Genomic DNA, 17,211 nt, shown 5'->3' with positions numbered 1-17,211 from the left:
CCACCCCCTTGTTGGTCTGGCCTACAGTTGTGTATGGCTGTGTAACCAGGAATGGCATAGACATCTGTAGTATCAGGCTTTAGCCAGGTTTCAGTTAGTGTAATGGTGGACATATTGGCATGCAAGGAATTTAGTAATGCTATGAGGTCATCGTAATGCTTGCTTAAAGATCTGATATTGTAGTTAAAGATAGTTATGTTGTTGTTGGCTCTGAGAAGTGCCTTTGATTGTTCTGCTGTGTAGTAATTACAGTAACTGTTTGATTCATTTAAGTCATTAAATAAGAGGTTGGTATCAGGATCAATGCTTGTAATCATAAGATTTGTAGTGAATCTATAGTTAGAATTAAGTATAAAACAAAGTAAATATTCTAAAGCTAAAAAATAGCACCTGAATTATTTAACAAATGTAAAAATAATGAGCTAAGGTAGTTTTTTAAAGCTAAAATAAAGGAGACAATATAAAAGGGACTAAAATAATTTGTGGTGAACAAATAAAGTGATGATCAAATAATGGAGCTTGGGAATATGATAGTAGGTAGTACTTTAAAGGTAATTCTTTAAAGTTAGAATTATAATATAAAATTATAATATAAAAGGGACTAATATAAGTTGTGGTGAACAATAAAGTGGTAATCAAATAAATGAGCTTTGGAAAATAATGGCAAAATAGTGAACTTATTACACTTTAGCACCTGAGAATAGCACTTTGATTATTTTAACAATTGTGAATATATGAACTAAGGTAGTTATATAAAGCTAAAATAAAGGAAAAAATATATAAGGGACTAAAATTAAGTAATGGGAAACAAAGTTAAATGGACAGATAGTCACTATGAAATAATATTGGTTTAGGAGTAAGATCTGATTTATAATATTAAATAAGTTGAGCAGTTTATTGCACAATAAAAAGTAAAAAAATGAGGTAGTTGGTACTATCTAGCAAAAGATAGTTTTGGTACTTGCAAAAAAGTAATTGGAATATAAACTAATTGCACACACAATAAAAAGTGACTAAAAAAAACAAGTAGTGGTAAACAAAATTAAATGGACAGGTAAGAACAATGAATAATATTAATTTGGAGTAAGATTGGACTTGTAACACAAAATTATGAGCAATTAATAGCAGTAAGAAAGAAGTATAAAGTATTGGAGGTAGTTAGCATTAGCTAGTGATGAAAAATAATAAAAATAATAATGCACAATATAATAGTAACGTACACTATATGCACCACACGTATATATGTATTAAGGGCACTTATCTAATCTGTTATAGAAATGTCCGCTTTTCTAAGGAAGGTAGAGAAATCATGTTCGTTTGAGATGGTATATTGTTGTCCTGTTGATGTTTTCCTGTTTAAGTTTTCTCAGCCTGAACAGAAGGTTTTGACATTTTCTTGTTAGACACTTATTTATGTACACTCCATTTTTCATTGTAATTGCTGATTTAATTAGGTCCTTTCTTTTATCGTATGAATGAAGTCGGATCATTATACTGTGTTTACTTCCTGGTTTTCCTAGCAAACGTGTTTCTTTGATTTCATTGTTTTGCACGATGACTTGTACGTGGTCCTGCATTATCCTGACAGCAGTTTCTTTGCACTGTGCTTGGGTTATGTCACTTGGAATGTGTGGACTGTTTATTATAACTGCATCAGACAACTTATCTTGTTCAGTTTTGCCGTCTTGGAAATCAAGGTACAGTGGACCCCCGCATACCGATTTTAATCCGTGCAAGAGGGCTCATTGGTATGCGAAATAATCGGTATGCGAATGAATTTTCCCCATAAGAAATAATGGAAATCAAATTAATCCGTGCAAGACACCCAAAAGTATGAAAAAAAAATTTTTACCACGTGAAATATACATTTTCCTACACACAAAGAGAAGGATACATGCACAATAGTCGAGTAGTACATGCACAGTATATATTGTGCATGTACTAGTCTACTAAATGAAGAATAAATGACACTTACCTTTATTGAAGATGCAGCAATGACTGATGAGACACTGTGTCCTGGGAGTGCCTTTTCCTCCTGAGTACTGTAGGTCCTGTTTGGTATTTTCTTCCAGAACATGCCTTATCACACTGTGTATGTCACTACGATTCTTAAATCACTCAAACCAACCTTTGCTGGCTTTAAATTCACCAATATGAGCACTAGTTCCAGGCATTTTTCCCTGTTCACCTGGGTGTTAGTCGACTGGTGTGGGTTGCATCCTGGGAGACAAGATTAAGGACCCCAATGGAAATAAGTTAGACAGTCTTCGATGACACTGACTTTTTTGGGTTATCCTGGGTGGCAAATCCTCTGGGGTTAATTGTGTCTTGGTATTCTCAATAAGCCACACCAACAACGGTACTACAGCAGCAGCAGCAGCAGCTGACGGTGGTACAACAGCAACAGACGGTGCTACAGCAGCAGCAGACGATGCTACAGCAGCAGCAGCAGCAGACGATGCTACAGCAGCAGCAGATGATGCTACAGCAGCAGCAGCAGCAGACGATGCTACAGCAGCAGCAGACGATGCTACAACAGCAGCAGCAGCAGACGATGCTACAGCAGCAGCAGACGATGCTACAACAGCAGCAGCAGCAGACGATGCTACAGCAGCAGCAGCAGCAGATGATGCTACAGCAGCAGCAGACGATGCTACAGCAGCAGCAGCTGACAGTGCAGCAGCAGCAGCTGTACCACCAATAGTAGCGATGGTTGATTGGGGTTTATTATACAACCTGGCCAGCTCGGAGACACGCACTCCACTTTCGTACTTATCAATGATCTTTTCCTTCATCTCTATAGTAATTCTCACCCTTATTGCTGTAGGGTTGGCACTAGAAGCTTTCTTGGGGCCCATGGTCACTTACTTTCCAGATAAAATCACCAAAAACACTGTAATAATACGAAATGTTACGATTGTATGCTTGGATGCTACCGCGGAGGCTGGCTGGTAAACAATGCCACCGGCGGAACATGTGAGGCTGGCTAAGGCGCACATTGGACGCGTCTCGGACGAACAGCGGTGAGCGGGTTTTTAAGCGGTATGCGAGGCAAAATTTTTGCGATTAAAGCAAGCGGTATGCGGATTAATCATTATGTGATGCCAACTGTATGCGGGGGTCCACTGTATTCATTTAGTCGAGTGTGCATGTTCTGATTCCAGTCCTTGATTGCTTCTTCAACCTTCATATTTATTGTAGTTATTTGTTCAGTGTGACTGGCTATAGCTGCTTTCAGAGTATTTTCTGTGTCAACACTTCCCGATGTAATCTTCTCTTCAAGGTTTTGGATCTTGTTCTCGAGGTTGGTTATCTTGGATTCTCGTCGCTCGAGTGTTGCTTTGATATCTTTGATTTCGTTTTCTAGAGCAACGATGTAGTCCTTGATATTGTCAGGAATAATCATACCTGAGTAATCATGGGTGAATCCTTTGAAGGTATCTTTGAAGTCTTCCCTCTCCCCCTCCTCCGTCTTCCATACACCAACAAGAGTCTTCAGTAAAGGTAAGTGTGATGTTAAATGTTAATTTATACATGTTATTAGTGCTTTATAATATATTTGTCATTCTTTTCTGTATGTAAATTTATATTTAATCTCTAAAAACAATTTTTTGTTAATACTTTTGGGAGTCTGGAATGGATTAATTGGATTTACATTATTTCTTATGGGGAAAATGGTTTCAGTTTTCGTTAATTTCACATTTCGTCAGACTCTCTGGAATGGATTAATGATGAAAAGGGAAGGTCCACTGTATACAGTAGACCAACTTCTTTTCCCTGTAACCATCTTCTCCAACTGATTATCTTTCAGACCATAGCATTGGTTAAGCTCTTTTGCGACATGGCCAAAATATATACTTTCATGCTCTTCAGAGCGGTGCATGCATCGTTACAGTTCAGAATGTAGAACAAGCTCATGATCTTTCCTATCTTACTTCCATTGATAATGTTCCTATCACAGTTCACAGGCACGCTACTCTTAATTCTTGCAGTGGTACAGTGGTTTTTACCGCGTACCTTTGTACAATGTGATTTGTGGTGATGATATTTTGGAGCAATTAGCCCTTCAGGACCTTCCGATTCTCAGAGTGGATATATATGTCCTGCCCTCTCGCGGGTGGAGGCACTTTCCCAGTAACATCGCGTGCTTAACCTTTGCCGTGGATATTGCGGGCCATTGCCTAGGGGTCTGTAAAGTGGTCCCTACACCCGAACAGTGTCAAAATTGCTGGCGCTTTGGACATCCCACTAAATACTGCAGGTCTGTGGCAGAGTTCCTGGTCTGCGGTGCCATGGATCATGCCGATACATCTTGCAGTCTTTCCTTCCCCCACTTGTCTTAATTGCAATGAAACTCATCCTTCTTTTTTCCACTGATGTCAGGTCTATCTTAATGAACGAGAAATCCATTGTCTGAAGGAGAGCGAAGACCTTATTTATGCTATGGCTGGCTCTCAGCTCCGCCTTCAGGGGAATCTTCCTCGTGTTACTTATTTTCGAGTAGCTAGGAGACCTCCAACCTTGATGGTCTCCCTGCCTACCAGCTCCTCTGGTGCCATGTCTTCTGGGGTCACCACCGTCTTTAATTCTTTTGCAGTTTTACTCTCTAAAACCTCCTCCTTACCTCTTCCTACTTCTACTTCTTCAGCTCGCCTGCTAGCTTCAGTCGGTGAGGCCTCGCACACCTGCACCTTCTTCGCACCTCTCACCTGCAAAGTTGAACCTGTCTCCTTAGCCAAAATCTCTTTGCATTCCTCCAGTGCTTACAATATCCCAACAGTTCTCCTTTTCGGCCTCGGTGCCTAGTTCTCACCCTCTTTCTAACTCTCACACAAAGGTGGAGGTTCACCCCCCTTCCTTGTGTAATCCCCTTCTTCTCCTGTTTCCCCCCAGACTTCTTCCCCAGTCCCCTTCCTCTTCTTTTCCACCACAGGACTCTTCTGTCCCTGCCCGCTCATCTCTCCAGGATCGTACTCCCTTCTCCTCTCGGACCTCTTTGGATCCCTCCATGGTCTCCCCGATCTCTACTTGCTCTACCTCACCTGCCTCTGAAGTCATGGTATCAGCATCTTCCTTGTCCACTGAAGCACTTGATGCTATCTCCATCTATGTTGTGGAGGCGAAACCATTGATAGACACCAATGCGCCTCCTTATGCACAACCCTTGCACCAATCTTTTCCTTTACAGCATACTAATTCCTCCTTGCTTACACACTTTTCGCTGCCTCCACACATTGACTTCACTGACCCTACTAGCCTGTAGATGTTATCGCTTCTCATTGTTAGCATATCTGTCTTTGTGAATAATGACTTACTTATAATGGAATATTTGTGGCCTCGGGTAATCGGGGAGAGCTCCAGGTGTTGCTTTCCCAGTTTTCCCCAGTATGTGTTGGGTCACAAGAGCCTAAAGTTCGTTCAGCAGTTATCTCTCCCATTTCGGGGTATGTGCTGTTACATTCTTCTGATCCCTTCCTGATGAAACTTTTAATGAAAGTGCGCTTCGTGTGTGCATGAGTATACTGTTTCAACAGGTCTTTGTTCGTTCTCAGATGCACTATACTGCAGCCCGTATTTATTTGCACAGGTGGTATACAGTTTGCTCTGTATCTCAAACCTTCCTGTGCATTCTATATCTCAGATGTTGTGGTCTTGATCTCTTCTCTGCCACTGCCCATCTTATTGTTAGTTGATTATAACACTCATCTTTGGGGAGGGTTCCACTGTGACTCGTGATCATTTGGAGAGACTTCTCACTCATCCTCTTCATCTTTTAAATATGGGTGCTCCCACCTATTTTGACTCTCACATTCAATCTCTCTCTTACATCGATCTTTCATCTGTTCCTCGTCAATTGCCCTTGATTATGCTTGGCCTGTTCTCCCAGATTTGCATGACAGTAATTACTTTCCTATTATTCTTACTTCTACTACGTATTCCTGACCGCCTAGTAGCCTCCATTGGCAATTTGGATGAGCGAATTGGGAATTGTACTCTCACCTTACCGCTTTTTGTGAGGATTCTTCTTCGTCCTCTATTGGTGAGCTGGTGCACCAGTTTTCTTGACCTTAGTATTGACTGCAGTGTCACATTCTATTCCTTAAACCTCAGGCAGGCATACTCAGACATGTGCACCTTGGTAGTCTCCTGAGTGTGCCTGTGCAATGTGTTTGAAACATGCTGTGTGGGGCTGTTATAATCAGACCTCAGATTGTCTTTTGGATTTTAAGCGAGCAAGGGTCACGTCATACGTGACGCTAAATGCACTTGTTGGCAGGACTACGTTTCTGTTACCTCAACTTCCCCTACGTATGCGGTTTGGAAGAAGATACGGAAGTTGTGTGACAAGGACGCTCTGGACCCAGCTACCATTTTGCGGGTTGCTGGTGTTAGTGTTGCAGAACCTCTTGAGGTTGCCATGGAAATCGGGAACTATCTTGTCCATGTCTCCCAAGAGCTTCACCTCTGTCCCTCATTTCTCACTTCTAAGTCTGCCAGGGAGCAATTGCCCTTGAATTTCTCTTCTAATGGGATGGAGCGATGTAGCGTACCTATTACTCTCTTAGAGCTAGAGTCCATACTTTCCATTTGCCGGTCTTTGGCATCTGGGCTTGATGATATTCATATCCATATGCTACAGCATCCTGCATTCTACAGCCCTTACAGTCCTTTGGAGTCTTTTTCAATCTTGTTTGGACATGAGGGGTTCTCCCTCAACAATGGAAATCTGCCATTGTACGTACTTCCGTTTTGCAAACCAGGCACTTTGGGACTTGATACCTCTCACTATTGTTGTAGTTTGCAAGGTGATGGTACAATTGGTATTTAGAGACTCACATTAGTCTTTTTCCTTGCCAATATGGCTTTCACAAGGGCCGCTCTACTTTGGACCCCTTGCACCACTTAGATACGTATATGCGAAATGCCTTTGCTAATAAACACACTGTCCTAGCAGTCTTTTTTGATCTTGAGAAGGCATATGACATCACTTGGAGGTATAACATCTTAGCCCAGACCCACTCCTTAGGCCTACACGGTAATCTACCGACCTTCCTAGCTGCTTTTTTATCTGAAAGATATTTTCATGTCCGTGTTGGCGCCTCGCTTTCCTCAGACGTTGTTCAGGCCGAGGGGGTCCCACAAAGTTGTGTCCTTAGCACTACCCTTTTTCTCTTGGCTATAAATGATCTACCTTCCATTCTTCCATCGCATATTTGGTCGTCACTTTATGTGGATGACTTTGCTATAGCTTACGCAGGCGCTGACTGTCGCCTGGTAGCGGCCTCCCTTCAGGATGCGATTGACCATGTTTCCTATTGGGCCACTTCTCGTGGATTTAAATTTTCTAGTGCGAAAACCCATGTCATTACCTTCGCTAGATGTCCTCTTGTCCCAGATATTTCATTGTATTTACACTGCTCACATATCCCAGAATGTGATGCGGTTAAGTTTCTTGGCCCTCCATTTGATCGCCGGTTGACATGGAAACCTCACATTTCCTCTTTGAAGACAACTTGCTATGGTCAGCTGAATCTCCTTAAAATTCTTGTGCATCGTTCATGCTAAGCAGATCGCCAGACTTTCCTCCGTCTGCATTCTACCCTAGTCTTGTCCAGGCTGGATTATAGTGACCAAGTGCCTTTCGTTCATCCCCTGTTGAAAGCCTCTATGCTGAGGTGAATGTTCCTTCCTTAGCTGATCGTCGTGATGCTCATTGCCTTCGTTACTCTGTCCACTCTTTATTACCTTTGTGTTCCTTCTATGTATAGGTTAGTCTCAGATGTTAGTAGAAGGCTGTTATTTGTTTGGCGCCTCTGCTTATTACAACCATTTTCTCTTCGTCTTCACTCACTCCGGTCTTCTTTCCAGTTGCCTCCCTTATATGTTCATGTAGCGTCTGCCTTTTACCCTTTTCCCTTGGGAGGTTCCAACGGTTTGTGTCTGTTCTCTCCTACTGCCATGTGCCACAGCTCTCCTACCTACGGCTGCTTCTCTCTCTCTCTTTTCTTGATCACTTCTGGTCACATGCACATGCGATCGCTGTTTATACAGATGGTTTTATATGTTTTGACGGTGTTAGGTTTGTGGTGGTGTTCCCTGATGATGATGTCTGGGGTCATTTGTTGGACTCGGCTAGTATTTTTACTGCTGAGTTGTATGCCATCCTCGTAGTGCTTCTTTGTATTACATATATGTCTTCTTTGGCGTTTGTGATAATTTCAGATTCCATCAGTGCTTTAAAGGCCATTAAACAACTTGATTCCCCTCATCCATTGATCTTTCGTATTCAACTTTGGTTGCACTGTGAGGCTAGCAAAAACAAAGACCTCGTTTTCTGTTGCATCCCTGGACACGTTGATGCACAGGGCAGTGAATAGGCGGATGCTGCTGCATGGTCAGCGGTACATGATCTTCTGGTTTCCTATAGAGGTATTCCGTTTAGGGACTATTTTACAGTCATCTCTGCCTGTCTTTATGGCCGTTGGCAACAACAGTGGTCAGACATAGACCATAACAGATTGCACTCTATTAAACCTCTTTTACGTTTGTGGCCCTCTTACCACCGTTGGCGTACTTAGGAGACTGCGCTCTCCCATCTTCGCATTGGCCATGCACGCCTTACCAATGGGTGTCTCACGGAATGACACCCAATTCCTCTCTGTGAGGTTTGTCAGGTCCCTATTTTGGTTCTTCACCTGTGGATTGTCCAGTTTACCAGCAGCTTGTAGGATTTACCTCCGTTGACGTTGCCACCCTACCGCTCTTGCCTTATCTTCCCTTTTTGGAGACAGCCCTGCCTTTGACTTACGATCACTTTTTTACTTTTTGTCAGCAACTGCTTTACTATGCGAACTTTGACACACAGCCCTTAGTGTCCCAACCCTTTTCTTCCCTCACCTCCAATCCCCTTTCCACCTAGCTGTTTATAGCCTTGGCACTATTTTCTGCCCTGCAGTGCTGCATGACCCTTGTTGGTTTAGCGCTCTATTTGATTATAATAATGATCACTTTATTGGGCAGTTGAAATAGTTGAATGGGCGATTTCTTGTGCTCAATCTATAAAATGGAAGATATACTAGTGAATTAGCTAAGAATGTGGTCAACTGAAAAATTTAATTAGCCTAAAATAGGAGTCGGTGGGCAAAATCGCCGATGTGTAAATATTGCTGATTCAGCAAAATTCACAAAAGCGTAACTTTGTAGGTTTTCCATCAAATTTTGAACTTTTTGTTTTATTAGTTTCAGAAAAAGATTCTCTACCATTTCATGAGAAAAAATAACAAAAAATTATTTTGAAAATTCTTGGACATTGTGGACAAGTTTCAGATTTGGGGGTCTGGACAGTGAATGGGGTAAAGTGCTCAGGTGAATTGAGATGTGCAGTGTAGGTTCTCTGCACAATCTCTAGATCTACAATTTCACCTGCCTTGAATGGAGCTGTTAGTGTACAGCAGTATTCCAGCCTAGAGAACAAGTGACCTCGAGGATTAATATTGGCATGGCATCCCTTGAAAGTTCTCATTATCTGCCCTATCATTTTCCTCGCGGATGTAACAATGAGACTGTTGTGATCCTTGATGAGATGCTCTAACATTAACACTCCCAGGTCCTTCTCATTAGTTCTTTGCTCTGTTGTGTAGTTAGACTTTGTCGTATACTCCATTGTAGCTATTATTTCCTCAAGTTTTACCTAACAGTAACTGGAATTTGACCTCATTGAATATATTGTTTTCCATGGTCCATTGGAAAACTTGGTTTATATCCACTTGGAGATTTAAAACGTCCTCAATGGATGATACTTGTGCAGATTCTAGTATCATCTGTAAAAGACTACATGATGCTATGGCTTACATCTGTCAGATATGAGGCTGAGGGGCAAGTATTGTATCTTGTAGAACAGCACTTTTCATTATGACAGCCTCTAACTTAACCCTTTGAGGGTTTCGGACGTACTAGTACGGCTTACGACCCAGGGTTTTTGACGTACTAGTACGCCTAAATTCTAGCGCCCTCAAATCTAGTGGGAGAAAGCTGGTAGGCCTTCATATGAAAGAATGGGTCTATGTGGTCAGTGTGCACAGTCTAAAAAAAATCCTGCAGCACACAGTGCAAAATGAGAAAAAAAACTGACCGCTTTTTTGTAATAAAACAGCGACTTTGCACTGTATTTTCGTATGGTATTTATTGTTGTATTCTAGTTTTCTTGGTCTCATTTTATAGAATGGAAGACATATTACAGAAATTGAGATAATTTTGACTGGATTTACAATGAAAGGTACCTTGAAATTGAGCTCAAATTAGCAGAAATGTTCGATTTTTACCAAATTTCAAAAGTAAACAAATCGTGCCAAGCGTCCAATACACGTCAACTGGTGAGTCTAATATTCTTTCACAAGTGCGCCAATAATATTATACCATTTTTTACACTAATGCAGTAGTCTGCATAACAGTAAATCTTATATTTTTTGAGAATAAAAATTCAAAGTGGAAAGCAAAAGAATATAAGAGGGGCCTTGAGACGTGACTAATGACCAGAGGAAATGTCATTTTAGTGCCAGGAATGTCTTTCTTGTTTGTTCTGGACCCTATTTGGAAATTGGCATCTTTTGAAATTTGTGTGAAATTGGTAAAATTGCTAAATTCTGACCACTGTACTGGATAGTTGAATTTCATAAATGGGTGGTTTCTTGCACCCATTTGATAGAAAAAAATGGAGTTCTAGCGAAATATTCATGTTTTTTGTCGACTAGTACAGTGGAATTGGCCGAAAAGGGGGCTCAAAGTGGGCAAAATCGCCGATGTGTAAACACCACCGAGACCGCTAACTTCGCGAGAGCATAATTCCGTAAGTTTTCCATCAAATTTCAAACTTTTGGTGTCCTTATGATCGGGACAAAATTCTCTATCTTTTCATAAGAGATTTTTTTTTTTTTTTTTTTTAAATTTGGCCGACCCTGAGAACGAGTTTCGGAGAGGGCCTGTCGACCCTCAAATGGTTAATGGAGAATGGGAGGCAGTTAGGTTTCATTTCTTAAATCAAAAATAATTCTTAATGAAAAGGGGGGATGCTTAATGTTACATTGATCTTTAACCCTTTCAGGGTCCAGAGGCCAAATTTCAAAGTGTGCATCAGGGTCCAAGAATTTTCAAAAAATAATTTTGTTATTTTTTCTTATGAAATGGTAGAGAATCTTTTTCTGAAGGTAATAAAACAAAAAGTACAAAATTTGATGGAAATTTGATGAAATTATGCTCTCGCGAATTTTGATGTGTTGGCGATATTTACGGAACGGGGATTTTGCCGACTTTGACTCCCATTTTAGGGCAATTACAGTATTCCAGTCAACCAAATTCTTAGCTATTTCACTAGTATTACTTCTATTCTATCGATTGAGCACAAGAAATCGCCAAATCAACTGCATCAACAACAAAATAAAGTGACCGGAAATTGGTAATTTGGCCAATTTAATGCAAAGTTCAAAATATTCCAATTTCAAAATAGGGTCCAGGATAAACAATGCAGGCATTCCTGGCACTAAACTAACATTTCCTCTGTTCATTAGTTACATTTTCAAGCTTTACAAATGAATTCCATTTTTATTTTTTTATTCACATAATGAATTTTTATTCCAACCAAAAAATAGAAGATTTACTGTTATGCAATACTGTAATAATTGTATAAATAATATCACCACATTTGTTAATGTATATTAGACCCACCAGCTGTCATGTATTAGATTTGTGAGGTCATTTGTTTACTCTTAAACATCGACAAAAATTTAACATTTCTGCTACTTTGAGCTCAGTTTCAAGCCATTTCCAGTACTTAAGCCAATCAAAATCATGTCTATTTCTGTAGTATATCCTCCATTCTATTAAATGAGACCAAGAAATTGTAAATACAACTATAGAAAACATAAAAAAAAAAAAAAAACACTGCAAAGTCGCTGTTTTAATCGAAAATTATGGTCTCAGTTTTTTCTCTCATTATGCACTGTGTGCTGCAGGATTTGTTTTATGTGGTGCACACATACCACATAGATATATTCTCTCGTATCTAGGCCCAAATTTACTGCTCACAGCTTATCAGAGTGAGCTGAGCTCATGGCGTTGATCTACGGTTTGGACCCTGAATGAAAAGCCATAGATCTACGGCACGGACCCTGAAAGGGTTAAAAACAGTAACGTTTGTATTACAGATCAGCCATCACTAATCCGGCAATCAGTAATCCAGTTCCATCAGTATTAACCCTTTGACTGTTTTGGTCATATATGTATGTCTTACGAGCCAGTGTTTCAGACGTATTAATGTGCATAAATTCTAGCAGCTTCAAATCAAGCAGGAGAAAGCTGGTAGGCCCACATGTGAGAGAATGGGTCTGTGTGGTCAGTGTGCACCACATAAAAAAAATCCTGCAGCACCCAGTGCATAATGAGAAAAAAAAAACCTGACCGTTTTTTTTTGGATTAAAACGCTGACTTTGAAGTGTATTTTCGTATAGTATTTATCGTTGTATTTTCGTTTTCGTGGTCTCACGTGATAAAATGGAAAACATATTACAGAAATAGAGATGATTTTGATTAGTTTCACGATGAAAACGACCTTGAAATTGAGCTCAAAGTAGCAGAAATTTTCGATTTTTACCAATGTTCAGGAGTAAGCAAATCACACCACACATCCAATACATGTTAACTGGGGAGTCTAATATTCTTTCACTAGTGCACTGATATTATTTATACCATTTTTACAATAATGCAGTAGTCTGCATAAGAGTAAATTTTGTATTTTTTGTATGAATAAAAAATCAAAATAGAAAGCAATAATAATATAAGAGGGGCCTAGAGACATTACTAATGAACAGAGGATATGTTATTTTAGTGCCAAGAATGTCTACATTGTTTATTCTGGACCCTGTTTTGAAATTGGCATCTTTTTTAATTGCGTGAAATTGGCCAAATTGCTAATTCCTGACCACTTTATTGGGTAGTTCAGATCAGTAAATGGGTGGTTTCTTGTACTCATGATAGAAAAAATAGTTCTAAAGAAATAGCTACGAGTTTGGTCAACTGGAACAACGGAATTGGCTAAAAACAGGGCTCAAAGTCTGTGAAATCGCTGATGCGTATATGTCGCCGAGACCACTAATTTTGAAGGAGTGTAATTCCATGAGTTGTTGATCAAATTTCGTACTTTTGGTGTCATTACCATCGGGCAAAGATTCTCTTATCATTTCATAAGATTTTTTTTTTTTTTCCCAAAAATTTTGCAACATAGAATGACAGTTTCAGAAAGGGGCTCGTGATAGTCAAAGGGTTAAGGCACTAATTTCCGCTAGCATAATTTCAAATTTCCGTGGTCGCCACATCAACCTGCCATTACTGTTTGGTGGCGCTGCTTGCTGGATATGTCATTCCAATTTCTTTTTCTCCATTTGTTATAATCTGCTCACTTTTAGCCCTAGCCATGGTTCCAACGAATAAAAGAAATGCTTCTTGTTGTGTAGAGCACATGCACTGTACATTGTCCATAAAAGATAAGGTGGCTTTGAAGCCACTGTCGGTTGCCATGAGCTCAGCTCACTCAGATAAGCTGTGACTGGTAAATTTGGGCCTATATATGAGATAATAGGTCTGTGTGATAAGTGTGCACTATATAAAAAAAAACCTGCAGCATGCAGTGCACAATGATAAAAGAAATTATGCCTGTATTTTTGTTGTAAAACAGCGAATTTGCGGTGTACGTATTTTCGTATGGTTTTACTACAGAAATAGGTACAATTTTGATTGATGGAAAGCACCTTGAAATTTAGCTGAAAGTAGTGGAAATGTTCAATTTTTGCTGAAGGTCAAGAGTAAACAAACGGTGTCACAGTCCAACACATGTCCAACTGGCCAGTCTAATACACAATCACAAATGGGTTGACATGTATACAGTTATTACAATAATGCACTTGTCTGCATAACAGTAAATCTTATTTTGTGTGAATAAGAATTCAGAATGGAAAGCAAGCGTAATATAAGAGGGGCCTGGAGATGTGACTAATGAACAGAGAAAATGTTCTTTTGGTTCCAGGAATGTCTGCATTTATTCTGGACTGTATTTTGAAATTGGCATCTCTTGAAATTTGTGTAGAATTGGCCAAATTACCAATTTCTGGCCACTTCATTGGGTAGTTCAGATAGGTAAATGGGCAATTTCTTGTTCTCAATTGACAGAATAGAAGGTATACTAGCAAAACAGCCAAGTTTGGTAGACTGGAATAATGGAATGGGCATAAAGTGGGTGAAATCGCCAATACATATTATCAAAAGGAAGTGCTAAACCATAAGGGCTATACAGCTCGCCAATGCATAAATATCGCTGTTCAGTTAAGTGGATTCTAACTTAACCACTCTGTAATCTGGTATCCTACAGGTCCCAGTGATGCTGGATTAGTGATAGTCAACCTGTACTAGGATATGTATTTTTTCCATGTTTTGTAGGCCCCCCCCCCCCCCATCTTTTTTTTTTTTTAATCCACTCATTCTTGTTACTCGAGTCATTTGGTGAATGATACATTTGGATAATTTTTCCTATTTTGTGTTACCAGGTGATGCCACAGTTGTTAGTGCATTTGAAGGTAGATAACCCTGGCAAGAGTATTGACTGGGGCACTGTACTAGTGTATTCATGCAAGGAGAGCTGTCAACAAGACAGAAATTATATAGAAGAACTAGCATATAAACAAGACTACTCACCTATTTCTCAAGTTATGAAGAATCACCCATGTGCTGCAGCAAGTTAAGAAGCTTGCACAGTTTTACTTAGTGACAGTATCAGTAGAAAAGGTGAATAAAATTAAGTTTATTTAATTTTTGAAAATTTTATAATAGCCATCATCTGTAGAGCATATTGTGTATATTATAATTTATAACCACTAAATGTTTTAACACATGAAATGTATGATTTGTCATTTCAGGAAAGACAATATGGAATGTTTGAAGGAGCTTCTAATTGGTTGTAGCTAAAGTCATTTTATTTAATATTAAAATCACATATGAATATCTTTGGTTAAATATCTAAAGTACAATTTTTTTTTATTGCTAAAACCTTTCAGAATAATTTACCATAATCTGAACAAAGCATTTCCAAATAAAACCTAAAATACCTTTGTAACTTATACAAGTGAGGTCTACAGGAGGTTTTATAAGGCTTTGTAATGTGTAAAAAAATAAATATTTACAATTTTAAAATAGACTTATGAACAGACTGCAAAATGCAGCTCATTACATAAAAGAAAAAATGCTGAAACACTCAAAATGAAAGACTCATTTTTTAAAGGTGAAAATTAAAGAGATTTTTGACAGTACAACTTTTGACCACTTTGTGGTGGTAAGGTAATGCTGAAATATATGTATGAAAGGTGCTTCCTTTTGAGTGATATTTGATCTAAAAAAATTTTTTTTTATAGTATTTCTAACATGTAGTATTTAAGTACAAAAATTATTCTTTTGATGTTATACTTGAGGGATTGCATTCACAGCTAAAGGTATTATTTATTTCATCAGAGCTCTAAATCAGTAGGGGTTATACAGCACCTTGGGAAATGGGTGGCATTTGAATTTGATCCAAGGAAAGGGTGGGTAGTTTGTTTTTTGGATCGAGTACTCTTTACTGCTGTCAAAGCACCACTCTTGAAGGGTCATGAGTCAGTTTTGTTAATATTAAACTTCAAATTGCTGTCTTTTCAATACATCCTGAGCACATTCATACTAAAAGGGCTGCATTTGTATTATACATTACATTGCTCATTAACTTGTATTTTAACTACATATTTATATTTGAGACACCACATATGCATTTAAATTATAGTCTTAATATGGAAGGTCTCTGACTTAGTGTTTCACACTTATAACACTTGCATTTTGAAACAAATATGCTTATCCATTTTCTTAAGAATTAATTATAAAAAGCATTTTGTATGTTCAGTTTTTGCATATAATAATGATGCTAGTGAGGGGCTCTTAGTCCAAGGAATTAGACCTGCCCTCCCATTATTTGGATTGAATCTGAAAATCTCTATTTCCTTAAGTGCTGCATGACCCCTGTTTAGCATTCCCAAAAGTGTAACAATACATTTAAGGAAAATGCACTAAATCCATAGGGGTTATACAATGCTTGAGAATGGGAGGAAATTAGGTTCAGTCCAAGGAAGGTTCAATTCTTTGGAGCAAGAACTCTTCACTAACATCAAGTAACCCTCCCTTGAGGGGTTAATCATGTATAAAGAGCTCTTGTTTGGCTGGCAGAGATTGGGTAACAACCATAAACTTAATATAAAAGTTTTCATTAACCCTTTCAGTGGCGGTCACGTAGAACTACATCATTGAAGCCAGGGTCCTTCACGTAGTTTTGTCATGACATCAACTCTCTCAAATTAGTTTAGTAGTAAATTTTGGCCTAGATATGGAAGAATGGGTCTTTGCGGCAAGTTTTTTTTTTTTCAACAAGTCGGCCGTCTCCCACCGAGGCAGGGTGACCCAAAAAAAGAAAGAAAATACTTTCATCATCATTCAACACTTTCACCACACTCGCACATTATCACTGTTTTTGCAGAGGTGCTCAGAATACAACAGTCTAGAAGCATACACACATAAAGATACACAACATATCCCTCCAAACTGCCAATATCCCAAACCCCTCCTTTAAAGTGCAGGCATTGTACTTCCCATTTCCAGGACTCTAGTCCGACTATATGAAAATAACCGGTTTCCCTGAATCCCTTCACTAAATATTACCCTGCTCACACTCCAACAGATCGTCAGGTCCCAAGTACCATTCGTCTCCATTCACTCCTATCTAACACGCTCACGCACGCTTGCTGGAAGTCCAAGCCCCTTACCCACAAAACCTCCTTTACCCCCTCTCTCCAACCCTTTCGAGGACGACCCCTACCCCGCCTTCCTTCCCCTATAGATTTATATGCTTTCCATGTCATTCTACTTTGATCCATTCTCTCTAAATGACCAAACCACCTCAACAACCCCTCTTCTGCCCTCTGACTAATACTTTTATTAACTCCACACCTTCTCCTAATTTCCACACTCCGAATTTTCTGCATAATATTTACACCACACATTGCCTTTAAACAGGACATCTCCACTGCCTCCAACCGTCTCCTCGCTGCTGCATTTACCACCCAAGCTTCACACCCATATAAGAGTGTTGGT

General features: G+C 39.4%; 1 protein-coding gene across 11 annotated transcripts in view; it reads left to right on the top strand.

Annotated features, from left to right (window-relative positions):
* Positions 1-15,071, top strand: part of Zfrp8 (Zinc finger protein RP-8) — a 419,773-nt gene extending 404,702 nt beyond the window's left edge. For 10 of the 11 annotated variants that reach the window (XM_070095399.1, XM_070095396.1, XM_070095405.1 and 7 more), the window contains one exon: positions 14,592-15,071. In XM_070095399.1, the coding sequence (XP_069951500.1) occupies positions 14,592-14,786 (195 nt within the window). In that variant the 3' untranslated portion in view covers positions 14,787-15,071. The remainder of the gene's footprint in view (positions 1-14,591) is intronic. The other variant, XM_070095395.1, reaches the window with a different exon arrangement.
* Positions 15,072-17,211: the final 2,140 nt, after the last annotated feature.

This window comes from Cherax quadricarinatus, chromosome 50, assembly GCF_038502225.1.
Source record: "Cherax quadricarinatus isolate ZL_2023a chromosome 50, ASM3850222v1, whole genome shotgun sequence".
Taxonomy (NCBI): Eukaryota; Metazoa; Arthropoda; class Malacostraca; order Decapoda; family Parastacidae; genus Cherax; species Cherax quadricarinatus.
Note: the sequence above shows the minus strand (reverse complement) of the source record. Positions and strands in the feature narration are given on the sequence as shown.